Below are 21,418 nucleotides of genomic sequence, written 5' to 3'. Positions count from 1 at the left end.
CTCACTTGATTGTTCTAAATTGCTCATTAAGATCACTGACTTCCATACAATAAGGCTCCAACTGATGTTATGGCCTTATGGGTACCTCTCAGAATAATCGTGGAGGGAGGAAATAATCACTTGAGTTATATCATGCTTGGAGTAAAGGTCATTTCTAATAATTGCAATATGCAAGGATTTTTTGAAATATTTAGTTTCCAATTTCTTAAAGTCATTTTGTTCAATACGATGAGAAATTCACAATTCTCAACCCTTAAAACGAGGAAGAGGTCCTCAAGATCCTTGCGGTACGAGTTATGTATATTGAAGTAACTTTAACAAATATGTACATGATGCTTCCTAAATGATGCTTTATTTGATCTAAAGTAGTTATCCATAAGGTAGATATTAAGTTGTAGAAATGGTAAATTGGTGCAACTTGCAAGTAACCTCACGTATAGCCCAAATTAGTACATACAGACGTGCGTATGATAAAAACTATATGCACGATAAAAATTAGAACACAAAGACCTACACTAATAAACATGTACCAACATAGATGTTCATATGTTCATTCGACTTGTTATCCATGTATATGTATGTACCATGCTCTATATACTAGTATGTGCATCATTTAGGCTTTGCACGTATAGGTTTCTTGGTCAAGTTGCCTTTTTAATGTCCTACAATTCCACATTTCTACTAGCTAATCTGTTCAATTCTAGAAAATGCAAATCATTTGATACTCTCAAGTCTCAGCAAACCAACCCCTCAGGCCCCAAATTCAGCATATACTTCAGCTGTGCGCAAAATTTCTCTGACTGATGGACTCCCGCCACCGAAGAAAAGCATCCTCTGAACGATTCTTAACCACATTCTCTCTCTCTCGTACTTCCACCGACGGCGGCGATGAGCTAAACGAAGACGACGTTTTCTTCACTGGCGCTAATTTCCACAATCCACCTTCAACCTCCTCAACACCACCTCACTCTATTCGCCACAAAAACCATCACAAATCATTCAATCTCGGTATTCTCGCCGCCTTACCAGAATCTACCGATGCTCGTCGATTAATCTCTCCTACGTCGCCATCTTCTTCGAGAATGATTCCGACGATTCCGAGGAAGATCTTCTCTACGCCGGCAAATTACCATCAGTCTGCTCCGATGAATATTACGGTGATGTCGGAAAAACATCATCGTAAAACGAGCGTTTTTGATTGCGATGATGGATTTGATGTTGTTGTTGTTGTTGATGATGATGATGATGGAGAGATGTTGCCGCCTCATGAGATTGTGGCTAAGAAGATGGCGGATTCACCGATGCTTTCTTCTTCTGTGCTTGAAGGTGTTGGTAGGACGTTGAAAGGTAGGGATCTGCGTCAGGTACGAAACGCGGTGTTTCGTCAAACAGGTTTTATTGATTGACTATTTACTTGTATTATGTTTACTTGATTATTGTTTAGATCAGATTTTGCGATGTTTGGAGTTTGCTGAATCAAAGCTTAGAAATGCCTAAGTTGTCAAGTTTTTAGGTATTTTTAGGTTGTTTTTGTGCTTTGCAATGTTTCCAACCTTTCTGCTTCAAGTTAATTCTTATGTACATTGTACAATGCAGTCAACATTTTTCTAACTTGACACAACTATTAGGTGAGGCAATGACTTTGTGCTGGATATCATTTTACTACTTAGGCACTGATTGATTGTGTATTTATGTTGTTATGCCAACATATTAGGCGAGGCATGACTGTAAGAAGTTATGATTGTGTATCTGTGTTGATATGATCCTGTAAACAAGAATAAGACTTTGTTTTCAGAAGTTCAACTATAAAAACAGCCCTATGTTACTCAGACACACAGATTGAGTGTCTACTCTGATACGGGTATGTCCAAGTGCCCGACTCTGCTATTTTGTAGAAAAAAGTCAAGTTTTTAGTTTAAAATGACACCCTGTTTTTGAAGTAAATGGAGGTGTTGGAGTAACACTAAAAAACGCAGTAGAGCAATAAAAATGATCTGACAGTACTAGAATTGGTTAGATGCTTAAAAACTCAGTAGAGCAATAAGAATGATCGATGGTACTAGAGTCAGTTAGATGCATATTCACTCAAATGAAAAGTGCAAACCTTGGCTAGAGGCGAGGAACGAGGAAGTAATCCATAATAGCTCGATTCCATTAAAACACACCACTCATTTCCATTCGCATTGCTCTAGTTCTTCCTTTTGTGCTGAACTTCTAACGTTTTTCTCTTAAATACATTCAGAACGACCCTATATTTCTATCAATTAAGATATTGAATCTTGGGGAATACTCTTGGTGAAATATGAGTTTAAACGGCTGCATAATACTTAACTCATTAAGAATGTTGTTTGGCAAGCCGAAGAGGGCATGATTTTTTTAATGAATATGCATCGTTCATTGCTGCGGACTTGAGAAAGAGTGAAATCATCCATCAAGATCACAGGATCTGCTCGGCTTATTTGATTCAATGTTAGAAATATGTTGAATATTACTGTTCCATTGGTGTGGTTTGTACTTCATTACAAGTTACAACTGTAAACATGTACTTTATCAGTATCTCTATACTGTAAAGTAGGCATGAAGTTTTGCAAGAGAACCTTGTTAACATTTGGTTGTCTTTAGATGAATGCACTTCTGTTAGTTTGTTACAAATGCTCCGTTCAAAATCGGAGCAATTACAATTTCCATTTGCTCCTAGGCCAAGTGATCCGCTTAAAAAAAAGAGCAAATGAGGCCATTTCGACTCAAGCATTTGGCCATTTTCCACCAGTGTTACAAACTACAATGGAAACTAGCTAGAAAACAATAATTGGGGAAGTTATTGTAATTTTCGTAGAGTCTTCAAGTTGAAATAACTCTCTAACTTTGTGTTACTCTAAATTTTTCTATTTTTGCGTATTATGCTTTGGAATGTGAAGGCGGATTCAAAATCATCAGACATTACATCTTTCAAAATATCATGGAACATCAAAATATAGTTGGTCAACGTAGGATTACGGACCAACAAAAGTTGGTTCAAGTGGTAAGCAGCTTGATGTTGCTTAAGGAAGGTCTTGAGTTCAAGGCTCACCATATGTAGAAACTATTGTTAGGGGAGACTCACCCACCAAAGCCAGGTTTGCGACCCGGGTCGGACTTGGATGTAGTCGGAGCCAAGTTTCGGTGAACCGGATGAGCGACAAAAAAAACTTAAGATTAGGGATTCAACTATCGAACAATGTTCTCAAGTTTGGATGATTCCTTTTTCTTTTTTTGGAATCTAATTAACCATCTAACTTACTTTGCAATCTTATTCATAATTTATTTGATAGATTGAATAAATTTGTTTGTCTTTCGTGTGTTGCTCTTTTAGTATTATGAACAATTGTAAATATGTAAAAATGTGTCTCAGCCGTAACATATTAGAGCACCAACACTCACGAGGAAAACTCGGTCCTCATAGTGTATATATGTCCTTACACATCACTTTCTCTTTCTCTCTTTTTTACATCCCCTTTACTTGAGGATCTGCTTCCGTTATTCCCCATCCATGAGGATCCTTAAGTTGGGTACAAACATTAAAGGACATTAATTTTTTTTTTGTTGTGGGCCCACCAAATATGATGAGTTGGAACTAAAAAAGAAAAGGGAAAATCACTTTTTATTGAGGGGAACTAAAAAAGAAAAGGAAAAATCACTTTGTCCCTACCTTTTGGCACATTGGCTGAAATTATGAATTCTCCATATTTGGAGCCTGGACGATTCTCTTGCTTCTCTCCTCCATCCTCATTACTTAAGGATCCTTATAAGTTCTCCCCCCATCCATGGAGAACTCCTCATAAAGGAGGAAAGTACCATGAGCTCATAGAGGCGCGAGAGTACCATGGGCTCATAGAGGAGAAAGTGTACCATGCTCTTAAACCATAACTAGACCCGATCAAAGGTTGCCCGACTTGAAAAATGCCTGGGCTTGGGCAGATTTTTCAGGCCCAATTTCGGGGGGACTCGGCTCGACCCGAATTTTCTTTTGGTTTGGGACGAGATCCGGGAAAGTAAAAAATGATTTTTCGAGGCTAAATTTTGTCGCGGCCCGGTTTTGGCCCAAAAAGCAGGCTTTGGGCAACAAAAACTGATCGATTTTTAATAGAAGCGGCCCGCCCAAACTCGGCCCAACCCGCATTTTGATCACTTTTAATATAACTTGTTATGTAACAAAATCTCATTGTAACTAATGACTCATGATAACACAAAGTCAAACAAAAATGACACAGTTTACACGAATAATGATGTACATCTGATGTCACTTTGTCATTTATTCATGTCATTAGAGTTCTGCTTTGATGTCATTTTGTCAAAGTATGTTTTCATATCATTTTATCATTTGTGTTGTATTATTTCTAATATGTTTTATATCATTGCCTTTTCAACCTGTCTTGCGTACGTCTGACTACACCTTTAAATATAGGTCTGGCTGCGCGCACTCATACATATCATCACATCAGGTCATTTTCAAAAGGTCTATATCGCTCGTTTCTCATCAAAATTGAGCTTTTGACCAAATTTTCATCTCCAACTTGAATATTCCCAAGATATTGAGTATGCATTTTGAGTATGATGTGAGATACGACATTTCAAAGTTGACTCTTGTACACAAACCCTTATAAACAAATGTAGTTACTCTTTTGAACAAATAAAGTTACTTGTATGAGTATGTGGTTCCTTTTAACAATAAAAGAATGTTACTTTTATAAACAAATGTGATTACTTTTATAAACAAATGTGGTTAGTTTTTATAATAAAAGAAAATACTACTTAATTTACTCTTATGAAGAATGAGATTACTCGTATGAAGAATGTTACTTTTAGGTTATCATTCACATAAAGAGAGATCAACCTAGGGTTTAGTGAAAGAGGAGAGAGAAAATAGCATTAAACTCATCCATTAATGCTTGTATTGTTCATCCATTGTCGCCATTAATTAAAGGTGTTTACTTGGTGAATTTTTTCTCCCACGTCTCGGATTTTTCCACGTCCTTCGGTGTGTTTTCATTACTTTCTTATTTGTACTTAGTTTCATCACTTTTCATTAATTGTTGATTAGTGTAAATTGCAAGTAATTAGGTGTTTTAATTTGCTTAATCTAACTTTCGACACATAGCTCTTAGCCTCTTAATGTCTTTCCTACCCTCTTAATTTATTACAAAATATACGTACCTTACATCTACCAAACGAATAGCCAAAACATTCAATATTCCAGTGTACAAAGTGCTCTTTGCATTGAGGTGCTTGTCTCATTTTCTGTTGTCTCCAAGAGGTAAACAAAAGGAGGTAAGCTAACTTTGAGAGATGAATAAGAGTACGCATGAACATGTTACTGTAACTATGTAAGTCTTACAAATGTACTTTACCTTTATTTATGCCTTATCACACGTCTTTTACGGTTTACATAAACCCTATATACTAAGTTGGAAAATTACTCGGTTGCAAATTCCATCACAATTATTTCTACCCTTTTTGTTAGGTGTCTGCTTTTACAGGTTGAAGCAGTTATGACTTATGTCCACCCAACGTCTTGCTGTCTTTCCATCTCTATGTATCTCTGCGTTTCTTCTTTCAAGTATCATCTTCAATTTCTGTGTTGTGACAAAAGTGGCACGTACAACGGATGCTATCAACTTAGAGTTGCAAAAACTTGAGAGTACTAGCTCATTAAACTAATCTTGGTGAATGATATTGTACTAAACTATAGGATAATTGAGTTTTACCCTAGCCAAGTTCATGATATCACATTCAGTAGTGCTTTTCGCATTGTAGTACTCCATCCGTCCCATAATATAGTGCTTGCATTTTTTTTTGGGTGTCCCAAAATATTATGCTATTTTTTTTAATCAATTTGTTTGGACTAAATTATCCTTCATTTATACATAAAACTTTCCAAAATACCCCTACCTTTGTTTTATAATATGTGTCCATTTTTATTGTTTTACACCATTTCAATGAACATTTATTGCTCTTTCATTTTATTTTAAAGGAAAAAAAAAGGAAAAAACTAGTTCTAAGACAAAAGTAGCCAACAAACATTTACTCCCTCCGTCCCAATTTAGTTGCTACATTTGCTTTTTCACAGTTTACGAGATGCAACTTCAAATACCAATATCTTGAGTTACATATATGAAAAAATTATAAAAATTATATATTTTGGAAAATACGATTTGGGACGAATCAAACAAGATCTAACATGACTATGTTTTTTCTTATGTATATGAAGTAAAAGATAGTCAAAGTTATGACGTGAATAGTGCCTAATGTAGCAACTAAATTGGGACAGAGGGAGTACTTAAATATATGATTTTGTGAAATCTTTAAACTCCTTCCATTTTTCTTAATTCTTGTGAAAAATGAGAAGTGAGCACTATATTATGGGACGGATGGAGTATTAACACATAAACCAACAAGTATTAAGTGATGAGACGGAACTACAACAGTTTGTTATTTATAAGACTTTTTTTTTTTTTGATAAGTTTATTTATAAGACATTTAGAACTTATTTTTATGATAAATTATTATGTCCCCCTCGTATAAAATCTTTATGAATAAAAAATTACAAGGAAGAAGTATATGTATTAATATATTTATTAATTATTCTTTTTGGGACTCCCGGCCCTTTTGGGAACCTCATGGTAAGAAAAGTTTTCCTCCGGGTTGTTTTTGCACTGGACATTTACCAAAAGGTCCAACAACAACAAGCACCCCAAACCCCCCAAAATAACATTGAAATTATGCTTCAATCAAGATTTGAATTTTGGTCTTCCGGCCGAGGGTCTTTTGATACTATAGTTGCTTATATGTTAAGCTATTATGAGATTCTTCGAGGTACAAGTTAACTTCAACTGATGATGAATTTGTTATTTAGGTTTTGAAGGAGGCCCTCCAACAAACTTCTGTTTACCCCATGGTTATTTAGGGTCCGTTTTCTTCGACATAAAACAATTGAACTGAATTGAATTGAACTGATTGCAACTGAACTGAAATGAATTAAATTGTAACTAACAGAAATTAAATGATAATTCAACTGAACTGATTGCAACTGAACTGAACATAACCTTATTTCCATATAGGCTATTCCGCTGTTTAAATGCAAGCTAAGAGAAAAATATGTGCTCACTTTTGAAATTTGTTAAAGGCAAAATCAACCATAAAAATTTCTAGCAAATGAAGATATGTCATCCCGGGGACCTGGAGTTTCTGGTCCCCTATATATAATCACCCACAACAACCTGCCATGTAAACTCTAGTAGAATAGGAGAAGAGAAGATTCAAGAACATTGACAAATTATATTTTTCAGTTTTTTGGCAGCTAAGAACAATGACATATTGACATGTACTTCCCATATACAAAGACAACTACTATGATGTGCTGTCCCCTCCACGGCTCCACCTTCACCAGTCACCAGTAGTATTTAACATTTTGTGTTGGGTGAACAAGATTTATTAAGCTGACGCATGAAACGAACTTAATGTTGGACAAATGCAATTATGCAAACGCCTATCTTGTATGTTGTAAGTTGTAAGTTGTAACTAACCTTTGAACCCTCCACCAACCTTTCGTCCCTTCTCCCCAGTGGCCACTACCCCACACCCCAAGCTCCCAACATAAACAATAACGCTTCATTTGGTAGGGCGTAAAATGTTTTCCTGGAAAACTGTGTTCCTCTATTTTCAGTTTTATATTGTTTGGTTGGCAAAATAGTGTAAAACCATTCTCTTGGGGTAAAATTACTCTCCCAATGATGGAAAACCATTTTCCTTTCAAAATGAAGGGAAAACTATTTTCCTTATCTCTCTTGTATACTTTTCTCACTACCTTCTTACTTTCCCTTTCATTTTATCATTTTCTTTACATGAAACCAAACAACGGAAAACTAATTTTGGAACTGTGTTTTCCATTGTAAATTGTTTTCCATGAAAATCATTTTACACTGAAAATGTTTTACGCCCTACCAAACGGAGCCTAAGAGGAGGAATTAATTTCTGATAAAGGCTCCGTTTGGTAGGGCGCAAAACATTTTTAGTGTAAAATGATTTTCATGGAAAACAATTTACAATGGAAAACATAATTCCAAAATTAGTTTTCCGTTGTTTGGTTCGATGTAAGAAAAACGATGAAATGAAAGGAAAATGAAAGGGAAAGTAAGGAGGTAGTGAGAGGAGTGTACAAGAGAGATAAGGAAAGTAGTTTTCCCTTCATTTTGAAAGGAAAATGGTTTTCCATCATTGGGAGAGTAATTTTACCCTAAGGCAAAATGGTTTTACACTCTTTTGCCAACCAAACAATGTAAAACTGAAAATAAAGGAAAACAGTTTTATGGGAAAACGTTTTACACCCTACCAAACGGAGCCAAAGTGAAAAACAGACCTATACGATGAATAGTAAAAACTAGAATTTGCTAGTTTCATTGTCTATAATACATATTCATATTGGCCTCTTGATGCATGCTCAAGTTTTATGTAGAAACTAGTTGTTGATCCGAATGATGTCTCGGATTATTTACTAATATAAATTTGAATTCTTAAATCAATCACTTTAGAGAAGTGGAAAAAAAAAGGGTTATAAGCATTGGATTATTGTGCTTTGGAATAATCTTCAAGTTCCTTTTAAATTTTTTATATAGTAAATCATAGGTAAATTACCCACTAGCTAGTGATAGGCCCATTAAAAATACGATCTTTTCACCATATATATATCCTTCACATTTTTTTTTCACCATATACCCCCCACTTTTAAAAAAATACATCCATTTACCCTTAATGACTGAAGGACGTCAACTCCATTGGTCATTTAGACTCTGTTTGGGGAAGCATTTCAGGTGATTTAAATGATAAGGTGCTACAATTTTAAGTCACCTTATATGATTAGTGGTGTTTGGTGGAGGAACTTAAATAAAATTTAAGTCCAAATATTGACTGAAATTGAGTTGGAGTAAAATATAGCGTCTGAGATCAGCAACTGATTTTTTTTTTTAAAATTTTCTTTTTATCCTTTTAAGCCTAAAAAGATATTTTCTTTATCTTTTTAAGCCTAAAAAGATATTTCAGCTACCGTCATAAATAATTTTACCAAATAGGTTATGCAATAAGCTAACTTATCAGTGTCAGCACCTTGACAGTTTCAACTATTACCTAATCAGTTTCAGCCACCTTAGCTCCATTTCAGCCAGTGTTGCCAAACATAGCCTAACTCTTAATCTCTCTGCTAACCCTAATTAAATAATCTAAACCTAACCCCCCTCTAACCCTAATCCTAACCATCGAACCACCATCCTTACCCCTCCCCTCCACCGCCCCACCATCCCAGTAGCCCCCCTTCTGCCTCCCCCATCCCCCACAAACCCTCCCCTCGCAGCCCCCACAACCCCCATCCCCGCAACCCCTCCCCTTTCCCCATTAGTCATAAGGGTAGTTTGATGTATTTGTAAAAACGTAGGAGGTATATGGTGAATTTGAAAACTTGCAAAGATATATGGTGCAAATTTTTTTTGTCAAGATTATATGGTGAAAAAACCGTAAAAATTAATTAACTCTGTTAAGTTAGACTACATGCACTATTATTATATGTCTATCTCTAATACGTAGATTTATTACCTATTAGGAAGACAAAAATTTTCTTTATATTGACGTTCTATTAATTAACACTACTTCATGAATCGTTGCAATTCAAGAATTCATATGAAATATATATGGGGCCAGTGAAATGCCCTTTGGGATTGTAATTGACTTACATATGATCATATATTCTCATTTTGCCTTTACCATATTTTACCTACGTACGTCAAACCGATGGTATTTTTTTTTTTGATGGACAAACCGATGGTATTATATTACATGCATAATGGCCTATCTCATGCATTATACATTTTGTACTTATTCACTAGGTTGGCGAGGGAATATAAAAGAAGCAAATAATCGGCTGGTAAATAAGTCACATTTTTACTAAGGAAAAATTGTTTTTGATAAATCAACCGTTGGTTGATCTTCTCAAAATAAGTCAATCTTTTGATTATCTTAGAATAAGTTAACTTTGTCTACTTCTGCGGTAAACGAGTTAATGACATTGAAATTATGATACGTGTCACATTTTAACAGGATGACATTGTGATTTAACTCATTTATAGCAAAAGTAAATACAAGGTTAACTTATCCATAGTTAATCAAAAGGTTGACTTATTTTAAGAAGAACGCGCAAAAGTTAACTTATTAAAAATAATTTTTTCTTTTACTAATACAACAATTTCTGAGATGGACTTTTGGGTTTTGAAATAATTATAAGGGTATTCTCTTAATTGCGTTAGCATAAGGGCACACGCCATGCATGAAAGAGACGAGTCGAGCTATCTTTCCATGTATGAATGATCCACACATCAAAGAGGGACGAAAAGTTGAACAAATTGAAATTTACCTAAAACATGAAACATATGACTATTTCGTAAAAGTCATTTAAAAAGAGCTATAAATAGTTCTGCTGTTAGTAATTACGTTCATGTGGAAGGTGTCAGCTTCAATGTTACATGTCATGAACTCATGATCATATTATTCTACCTTCTTCCAAGTTCCACCCACAGATAAACCTTGTATTTTAACTAACACTATGTAGCACAGCAAAATATTTAAATAACTATCTACTGCATGTATTCAATCAGGTGATAACAATTTTGCTCCTCTGATTTTATTGCAGGTGAGATTCTAATTTAATTGACCTACCTCAGATTTGCCTCAATATATGTATTATTCAAATATCAACAATTTGTACTTTTACTTATTGATTAAGGTTCAAATCAATGGCTCGCCAAATGTGCTCCAAAAAAATTGGTAAACTAATAAAATCGGAGGGAGAGATAGTTTGTACGAAAAGTTTTTGTGCCCTTGAAAACTTCAGCAATTGATATTAGATAAGTAACCACACTCGTATGTATCTTGGATAATTTTTTTTTTTTTTGGATTGGTAAAATGTATTGTCCTACCGCACCGGAACCTCAAACAGGTTAACGGCTAACCCAACTCGAGTTAGTAGGGTAGGCACTTTGAGAATAAGAGGGATGTAAGGGAAATCCCTATTCTCAAAGTGCTTCTAAAGGTAATCAAACCCGCAATCTCAGTTTTGAAGGTACAATCCCAACTACCGATTGATTAATTCGTCAGGACTCAAGAGAGCAGGGAAGTCGTATGTTTAAGCCCAAAAAAACCATCGATAAAGTTTTTGTTTTCTTTATGATCTGAACTCTTTGGGAAGTAGTCAAGTAGTTATGCACTTTTAAAAGTCATAATATGGTTAGTTGTGTGAGCTGGGCCGGTAGCCATACAGCAGAAGATAATGTACTGAGCGAATTTTAGAAAGCATGCAAAATCAGGCGGCCACCACTTACTACTCCCAAGTCCCAACGGTATCATTCATTGCAACATTTAACATCCTTATACCTCCTTACATTTAAAACGCAAGGAGTAAGGGAGCCAACTTCTCATACTACATTGTATTAATTCATTCTTTACATTATTTTTACCTGCTAGTACTTCCCCTAATATAAACTCTCTCTCTCTATATAATTATATATATACTCCTGTTGGGAATATAGTGGAGAAAGGTTGCGTGGAAGTCGGTGGCTCGAAGTGGCTCGGAGTGGCTCGAGAGATGCTCGAGGGATGGTCGAGGGTGCCCGCACTTGAAGACCTGCGACCGCACTGCGGGAGTGTGAAGAACAGCAGCCCTGCTGCTCGCCCGCGCGCGAGATCCCGCGCCCGCAGCGATGAGCTGCAGTTTTCTTCGTCATGATATGTCCGCCCGCGGGATGTCGAGCGCGGCCGCGGGTTGACGAGCCAAACGTTTTTTTTCCGGTTTTCATTAATGATTAATGTGGGTATAAATATAAACCCTAATCATGTTTATTCATTATTCTTCATCTTTAACACATAGTTTGAGAGAGAAAAAGCTTTAGAGAGAGCTCTTGAGTGCTTTTGTAATCTCCATCAAACATTCATCGATTCCTAGTGCAGATTCGTGGTTTTTCTCCCAGTTCTTGGGTTTCCACGTAAAAAGTTTCTGGTGTTCTTTCTTTGCTTTCTTATTTGATATTCTATATTTGTTTGCTATTATTTTTAGATTGATAGTCAATAGGACTTACAAGTGGTATCAAGAGCTAGGTTTGATTATTGTCTAGATCTAGAATAATTAACAATGGAGGATTCAAAGATTAGAATTGAGAAGTTTGATGGGACAGATTTTGGATATTGGAAGATGCAGATAGAGGACATCTTATATCAGAAAAATCTGTATCAACCTTTGACTGATAAGCCTGCTGACATGGAAGAGGCTAAATGGAAGGTACTGGATAGGCAGGCACTAGCGGTGGTGAGATTGACATTGGCTCGGACTGTGGCTTTCAATGTCAAGGACATCAAAACAACGGCTGAACTGATCAAAGCTCTATCAGATATGTATGAGAAGCCCTCGGCTATGAATAAAGTATATCTGATGCGCCGTTTATTTGATTTAGAGATGAATAATGGTAGTTATGATGCTGAACATATTAATGAATTTAATTCAATAATAAGTCCGTTATCGTCTGTTAATATTGCTTTTGAGGATGAGGTGAAAGCTTTAATTTTGTTGTCCTCTTTACCTACTGCGTGGGAAACTGTTGTTACTGCTGTTAGTAATTCCTCTGGTAAAGAGAAATTGGTTTATGATGTTGTCCGTGATCTTATTTTGAGTGAGAGCATTCGAAGGAAAGAGAGTGGAGAATCATCTGGAGCATACAGTGCAGAGGGTAGAGGGAGGGGAAAACAAAAGGGAAAAGGGAAGAGTTCACAAGGGAGATCAAAATCAAGGGGGCGAAGTAAGTCTAAGGGCAGAACAAATTTTACCTGTTGGAATTGTGGTGAGAAGGGTCATCCAAAGAGGGATTGTCCACATCCCAAGAAGGGTGGAAAATCTGATCATAATGAGAGACAGGAGGATAGTGATAGCTCATCGATATTTTCTGCATCGAATGAGGTTGAGGATGCTCTAGTTTTGAGTGTTGATAGTTCTATAGAGTCGTGGATCCTAGATTCGGGGGCATCATTTCATTCTTCACCCATGAGGGAGCTGTTTAAGGACTTCAAGGCAAAGAAGTTAGGAAAGGTCCATCTTGCTGATGATAAGACCTTGGATATAATGGGGAAGGGAGATGTGGTTGTCAGGACTACGAATGGAGGAACTTTAAAACTGCATGATGTTAGGTACATTCCACACTAGTAGAATAAATGCTATTTGCTGCGGTTTTACCTATACGCAGCAATATAACACGCAAAAAGAAAATAAAAAATAGAAATTGATGATATTGCTGCGGTTTCCGCCCAAAACCGCAACAATATTTTTTAATGGATACTTTTTAAAATAAAGTGGGGCCTTAACAGCAAATATTGCTGCGGTTTCCACGTAGGACCGCAACAATATATTAAAATAATTTTAAAAATTATTATTTTAATATATTGTTGTGGTTCTTTATGAAAACCGCAGCAATATTGTCATTAGGATTTTTTTTATAAAAAATAGGGTTTTTTTAAGGCCCGCGTTGTTAACTTGTTCTCTCTCACTACGCCGTTTCTTTTCCTTTTCTCATTGTCTCAGGAGCTTTATACCTCATTCTCTCTCATTCTCCATCTCTCATTTCCTTTTCTCTTTCTTTTTCTTCCTTGTGGCTCCAATTTCACAAACATATTATTTTTTTAATGGTAATCCGAGATCCAATTCGAGATCTGTTCTTCGTCGTTCCTCAAAATTGGTGAGATCTGTTCTTCGTCGAAGGTTTCATTCAATCTGAGATCTGTTCTTCGTCGAAGGTTTCATTCAATCTGAGATCTTTTCGTCGTTCTTCAATACGAGTATCAAGGTATCACTCTCTCCTCCTCGAGATCTGTTCTTCGTTGCTCCAAGTCTTCGTCGTTCTCAAATCCGAGTATCAAGGTATCACTCTCTCCTATTCGAGATCTGCTCTTCGTTGGTCGAAGTCTTCATCGTTACTCAACAACTCAACAGATGAAGTCTTCGTCGGTTCACATTACGCTCGGACGTCGAAGAGTCGGCCGCAAGTAGCCCGACGCTTTTCTTCCAACAAAACCTCGCGCTCGGTCGTCGTTCAACCTGTTCGTCGGTCAAATTTTCGATCAACTTTATCGTCGAAATACATCTCGTTTTTCGTTGCGAATTTCCAGATCTTGTTTTCCTTTTTTTTTTTTAGTTTTTTTTAGATTTAGTAATTAATTTTTATTTTCGCTGTTTATCGCAAAGGCAGATTTACTGCGCTGTTTGTTTCTCGCAAACGTTTTTTTATTTTATTTTATTTTTAGATTTAGTACTCTAAATTTCAGTTTCTTATTTTTTTTATTATAATTTTTGTAATTAGTAAGTTAAAATGTTTATATATATTAATGTCATTTATCTTCAGTTTGTTTGTAAATTTGGTGGTTTGTGGATGGATTAATGCTATGGTTTTAATTTTTCAAATTTAATTGGCAAATGCAAAAAAAAATTTTTTTTTTGTCTGTATCAGGCCATATTACTGCGGTTTTGGATAGAAACCGCAGCAATATACCGGATTTTTTCTGATATAAAATAATAATATTGCTGCGGTTTTGTGCTAGAAACCGCAGCAATATATTGTTTACACATTGCTGTGCCCTTAATTGCTGCGCGCCCAAATCCGCAGCAATATGCTACTTTTTTGACCGCAGCAAATAGCATTTATTCTACTAGTGCCAGGCCTAGCAAAGAATCTGATTTCTGTGAGTCAACTGGACTCATGTGGCTACAAAAATGTGTTCTGTGAGGGAAAGTGGAAGATTTCCAAAGGTTCCATGATTTTGGCTAGAGGTACTAAGATGGGAACCTTATACACTATTACAGGTTGTATAGACATGATTGGTGCAGCTACGGTAGATGAGACCAAGTTATGGCATACTAGACTTGGTCACATGGGTGAGAAGGGGATGAAGATTTTAGCTTCAAGTGGCAAGTTGTCAGGGTTGAAATCAGTTGACATGGAATTTTGTGAGAGCTGTGTTTATGGCAAGCAGAAAAAGGTGACTTTCACAAAAGCCAAGAAGGAGTTGAAAACTGAGAAGCTAGAATTGGTGCACACTGACTTGTGGGGTCCTTCACCAGTCAGATCCCTTGGAGGCTCACGGTATTTTGTTACTTTCATTGATGACTACAACAGGAAAGTGTGGGTCTACTTCATGAAGAAGAAATCTGAACTTCATGAAACTTTCAAGGAGTGGAAAGCTGAGGTCGAAAATCAGACTGGAAGAAAGATTAAGTGCATTAAGTCTGATAATGGAGGTGAGTATGAGTTGACAGAGTACACAAAACTCTGTAAGGAGAACGGTATAATTCTGAAGAGGACAGTTCCAGGGAAACCTCGACAGAATGGAGTTGCAGAGAGGATGAACAGGACACTGACTGAGAGGGCTAGATGTATGAGGTTGCATGCAGGGCTACCTAAGACTTTCTGGGCAGATTCAGTTAGCACAGCAGCTTATTTGATCAACAGAGGACCATCCGTCCCTTTGGAGTTCAAATTGCCAGAAGAGGTTTGGAGCGGAAAAGAGGTAAATCTCACTTTTCTAAAACTATTTGGTTGTGTTGCATATGTTCAATCTGAGAAACGTGACAAGTTAGACCCAAAAGCCGTTAAATGTTATTTTATTCGGTATGGTTCTGAGAATATGGATATCGATGTTGGGAACCAAAAGGAAGGAAGATTTTGAGACACTGTGATGTACATTTGATGAGACTAAGTGTTAAGGATGTATTTGGTGACAAATCTGAGATTACTGAAGTAGTGGGAGTTCAGGAGAAGGAGATTGTGGAGATAGGTGCATTGATGTTAGGGATGTCATTGTTCCAGAATTGGGTGAGCAACATAGAGATGAAGTTCACACTCCTGCAGGGTCTGATTCTGAGGAGTCAGATATCTCACAGCCTGGTAAATTCAGAGGATACAATTGTCATACAACCAAGAGGCTCCAGTTCTAGTACAGGAAGAATTGTCTCTCAAGTTGACTTGAGAAAATCCGCAAGGGTGTCCAAAACACCTGTTCGATATTCACCTTCTATGTATTATTTGTTACTAACTGATGCAGGTGAACCAGAATCATACAAGGAAGCAATAAATTCGACAGATTCATCTAAGTGGGAGTTAGCCATGAAAGATGAGATGAATCCCTGGAAAAGAATCAGACATGGGAGTTGTCTGCATTACCAAAGGTATGAGAGCACTTAGCAACAAGTGGATCTTCAGACTGAAGAAAGAGCCTGATGGAAGTGTCAGGTATAAGGCGAGACTAGTAGTAAAGGGGTTCCTACAAAAGGAGGGTATAGATTATAATGAAATATTTGCTCCTGTTGTGAAGTTAACTACTATTCGTATCTTGTTGGCTATTGTTGCTGCTGAAAATTTGTTCTTAGAACAGATGGATGTAAAGACTGCGTTTCTACATGGTGATCTGGAGGAGGAGATTTACATGAAGCAACCAGATGGTTTTCAAGTTCAAGGAAGGAGAACTTGGTGTGCAAGCTCAAGAGGAGCTTATATGGACTGAAGCAGGCTCCTAGGCAGTGGTACATAAAGTTTGACACATTCATGTGTAGCAGTGGGTTCAAGAGAGCTGATAGTGATCATTGTTGTTACTTTCAGAGGTATGAAAATGACTATGTTTATTTACTTCTGTATGTTGATGATATGCTGATTGCTGGTACTAGTATGGATGTGATAAATGGATGAAAGGAAAGCTGTCACAAGTATTTGAGATGAAGGACTTAGGTGAATCTACACAAATCTTAGGCATGAAGATTTTCAGGGACAAGTCTACTGGTATGTTGAAGTTGTCTCAGGAGGATTATATTCTTAAGGTGCTGAAGAGGTTTAATGTAGGTGATGCTAAACCAAGAAATTCACCACTTCCTAGTGATCTCAAATTGACAAGGGAGCATTCACCAACTACAGAAGCAGAAAAGGAGCGGATGGCCACTGTTCCCTATGCTTCAGCTGTTGGAACTTGATGTATGCCATGGTGTGCACACGACCTGACATTGCTTTTGCAGTGGGAGTTGTTAGTAGGTTTGTTTCAAATCCAGGTGAGAAACATTGGGAGCTGTAAAGTGGTTACTAAGGTATTTGAAGGGTACTTCAAGTATGGGGCTTTGTTTCTGGCGAAGGGAGTAAAGCTAGAGGGTTATGTTGATGCTGATCTCAGTGGAGATATCGATACAAGCAAAAGCACTTCAGGATATGTCTCTACTGTAGGAGGTACTGCAGTGAGTTGGATGTCTAAGTTACAGAAGTGTATCTCTTTGTCTACTACAGAGTCTGAGTATGTGGCTATGTCGGAGGCAGGTAAGGAGATGGTATGGTTGATTGGTTTTCTTGAGGAGATGGGCATTAAACAGGAAAAGGTGATACTTTATAGTGATAGTCAAAGTGCAGTGCATTTGGCTAAGAATCCCATGTATCATTGTAGGACTAAACACATTCGTAGGCGTTTTCACTATATCAGGAGTTTAGTGGAGGAGAATGAGTTGAGTCTGGAGAAAGTGTTGGGTGCTAAGAATCCACAGATATGCTCACTAAGAGTGTGAGTTGTGAAACTAAGGTTGTGCAGGACCTTAGTTGGTCTTCGTTGATTGTTAACGAAGATGGTGAACTAGGAGTTGAGATGGATGAGTAGATGATGAAGGTATGGAGTTTTTTTTTCACTTACACCTATCTCCAAGTGGGAGATTGTTGGGAATATAGTGGAGAAAGGTTGCGTGGAAGTCGGTGGCTCGAAGTGGCTCGGAGTGGCTCGAGAGATGCTCGAGAGATGCTCGAGGGATGGTCGAGGGTGCCCGCACTTGAAGACCTGCGACCACACTGCGGGAGTGTGAAGAACAGCAGCCCTGCTGCTCGCCCGCGCGCGAGATCCCGCGCCCGCAGCGATGAGCTGCAGTTTTCTTCGTCATGATCTGTCTGCTCGCGGGATGTCGAGCGCGGCCGCGGGTTGACGAGCCAAACGTGTTTTTTCCGGTTTTCATTAATGATTAATGTGGGTATAAGTATAAACCCTAATCATGTTTATTCATTATTCTTCATCTTTAACACATAGTTTGAGAGAGAAAAAGCTTTAGAGAGAGCTCTTGATTGCTTTTGTAATCTCCATCAAACATTCATCGATTCCTAGTGCAAATTCGTGGTTTTTCTCCCAGTTCTTGGGTTTCCACGTAAAAAGTTTCTGGTGTTCTTTCTTTGCTTTCTTATTTGATATTCTATATTTGTTTGCTATTATTTCTAGATTGATAGTCAATAGGACTTACAACTCCCTCCGCCTTTTGTTATTTTGCTATGTTTTCTGTAAATGAATGTCTCTTTTTCACTTGATACAAATAAGTACCACTATCTCCATTTATATTCGTCATCTTTCGACTTATATATACAATTTTAGGCAAAGATAACATATCTATTATCTCTTGATGGTTGATTTCACAACTGTCATTTTTGATCTAAATTAAAACATTTTATGAAGAAAAGTGCTATCTTAAGTTGGCCAAATGGTCCGATCCATGCATATAGAAAAGTAGACTTAACACTTACAAATTAGATGTTATATTTTCTCCTAGCATACACTTCACTTTCTGTTACTTAGACTCTGTTTAGTTCATCTTATTTTAACTTACTTTAGAAAATAAATTTAGATAAACAAGATAAAATAAGTTCAAATAAGATAAGATAACTTAAATAACACTAGTAGAAAAAGGTCAATTTGCGTCACCCCATTTGCGTCGCACAAACACGTAAACGACGCAAAAATACTATTTGCGTCGCATGCAACAATGAATCGACGCACAAGACGAACAATGTGCGTCGTATATAACTAACGAGCGATGCAAATCATCTATGTGCGTCGCATGAAGCCCATAGTGCGACGCACATAATAAAGTAATCTGCGTCGGACCCCTTGGCCCATCCGACGCAGATCGGCCCAAATCCACAACATGCGCGACTTTTAAACGACACTCCTCTCACCAGTTAGATCCCTAACTTCTCTCAAACCCTAACTTCATCTCTCTCTCTCACCTACCGTCATCTTCTCTCTCTCTCTCACCTACCGTCATCTCTCTCTCACCCACCTTCATCTCAACAACGAAATCTCCGGCATTCATCTTCGGATCTGAAATTCATCTTCGTATTTTCGGATCTCCGGCATACAAGTCGACAAGTTCTTCGTGTTTTCGGATCTTCAACATTTGCGTCCGGCCAAAATGAAGTTCATCTCTCTCTCCCTCTCCCTCTCTTTCACTCGCCGAAATTCATCTTCGAAACTCGACGAGTTCGTTTCAGTTCGCCGAAAATGAAGGGAGTTGAATTTTGATTTCGCCGACAAGTTCGTTTCATCTTCGAAACTCGACGAGTTCGTTTCAGTTCGCCGACAAGTTCGTCTCTCTCTTTCAGTTTGCTTCAGTTCGCCGAAACTCGACGAGTTCGTTACAGATCAGGGGAGCCGAGTTGTGAAGGTATTTTTTCTTTTTCTTTATGTCTGATTTTTTTGTTTATTTTTTTGGTTGAATTTTGATTCTTAATCTTTTCTCGTTTTCAGATCTGGTTCTTCTCGAAGTCTTGTAGTTGCGTTTCAGGTGAAGATCTGGATTGCTATGAAGATTGCGTTTTGAGTTTTGTATTTTTATTTTTAATTTTATCTCCCCTTCATCTTCTTGTTAGGGTTAGAATTTCTTTTTTCTATTTTTGATTTAGTTTCTTGATTGTTCTGTTCTCCATCGTTTGTTATTTTTGTGTATATTTTAGTTTTAGATCTGATGTTCTTGTATTTTTTTCAATTAAAATTATATAAAACCATGTAACTTCTAGTATTTTTTGTTGTTTTTCTTGTATTTTAGATCTGATGTTCTTTATTTCCTTTTCAATTACTGCACACCATGTAACTTCTAGTTTTTGCTGTTTCTGTACCACTATCAACTCCACTTTCTATGCTATCTAGTTTTTTTTAATAAAAAAAAAAAAAAATTTTTTAAAAAAAAATTGCAATTTGCGTCGCACGTGGCCCAAGGTGCGACGCAAATTACTCATCTGCGTCGCACCCTAGGCGATGTGCGACGCAAATTACCCTTTGAGCTTGGTGATTTGGGCTGGCAGATCCACTTGCGTCGCACCGTATACAGGTGCGACGCAAATAGTGAACCATTTGCGTCGTTTTCGCATACGACGCAGATCGTTTCTGAGTCATTTGCGTCGAGGGCTTTGGCGTCGCACCAAAGTCCGACGCAAATAGGCGCCTCACATCCGACGCAAATTGCCTTTTCTGTACTAGTGTAAAACGAAGTAACTATGTTAGACAACATAAAGTTTGTTTTCTGAAATGTAAAATTGATTTTTTTTTTAAAAAAGACCAAAGATAACGGTCGACAATCGTAGGCTTTTACTTTTTCTGAATCAAATATAACACTACGTACTCTAAAAGAGATGTTATCTTTGCCTATACAGACATAACATCTTTTCTAAAGAGATGTTATCTTTGCCTACATACATAGTTAACAATTGCGAGAGATAAGTGTTATCTTTGCTATGTCAAAGATAACCAGCCTCATTAACAGGTGTTATATATCATTACTTTAATCAACTGACTTAAAAAACACTTCAAAAGTGTAATGTAAAGCCTCATTTAATAGTTATTTTCTCTGTCTTTTTCTTTATCTTTCCTACTTTGACTTTACACGTTTGTCAATGCATGTATTCTATATTAAATATCTTTCATTACATATTAGTAAAAATTATACTCATTCCGTTTCTTTTTAATTTACACACTTTTCTTTTAGTCTGCTTCTTTTTAATCTACACACTATTGCTTTTTCTATTTTTGTAACATATCATATCTACTTCTTTGTCCAAGGATCGTATGCACCTTGATAAACGCATGTCCAAGCTACGACGTCGATTACCTCTGGAACTTCCTCCGAACCTACATCGACAAAATCACTCTCCATTGCAGAAGATAATTGAGTTGTTAATTCGGTCCCCAAATTAGATAAAAATTATACCGACCAAGCAGAACCATTTGTTGCTCTTTCGTGGATAGTCCCTCGAAATTTTGTGGAGACCCTAAGAACCCGATTTTCTCTCTCATCTGTTTTTGTTGCCGCTAAGTTGCCACCGCGGCGAGTCATCTCTGCTGACTGTTGTATCATAAACTTAGGCGCGGTCGTCTCACGTTAGTGTTAATGTGAGACCGTCTTTTATAAGACTTTGTGATATTTTTTCTTATATATTGAGAAATATCTAAAATATTCTCTTTAATTGTGAATATTGTCAAAATTCTAAGTGAAAAAAATAAAAAAATACAGGAGTATCTTTATAGT

General features: G+C 37.1%; 1 protein-coding gene across 1 annotated transcript; it reads left to right on the top strand.

Annotated features, from left to right (window-relative positions):
• Nucleotides 1–616: 616 nt before the first annotated feature.
• LOC104899823 (hypothetical protein) lies at nt 617–1,581 on the top strand. Its single transcript, XM_010687103.4, has one exon. It carries the CDS (start codon nt 804–806, stop codon nt 1,404–1,406), a length of 603 nt encoding a protein of 200 aa, XP_010685405.2. The 5' UTR covers nt 617–803; the 3' UTR covers nt 1,407–1,581.
• The last annotated feature ends 19,837 nt before the right edge of the window (nt 1,582–21,418 follow it).

This window comes from Beta vulgaris, chromosome 7 (assembly GCF_026745355.1).
Source record: "Beta vulgaris subsp. vulgaris cultivar EL10 chromosome 7, EL10.2, whole genome shotgun sequence".
NCBI lineage: Eukaryota > Viridiplantae > Streptophyta > Magnoliopsida > Caryophyllales > Amaranthaceae > Beta > Beta vulgaris.
Note: the sequence above shows the minus strand (reverse complement) of the source record. Positions and strands in the feature narration are given on the sequence as shown.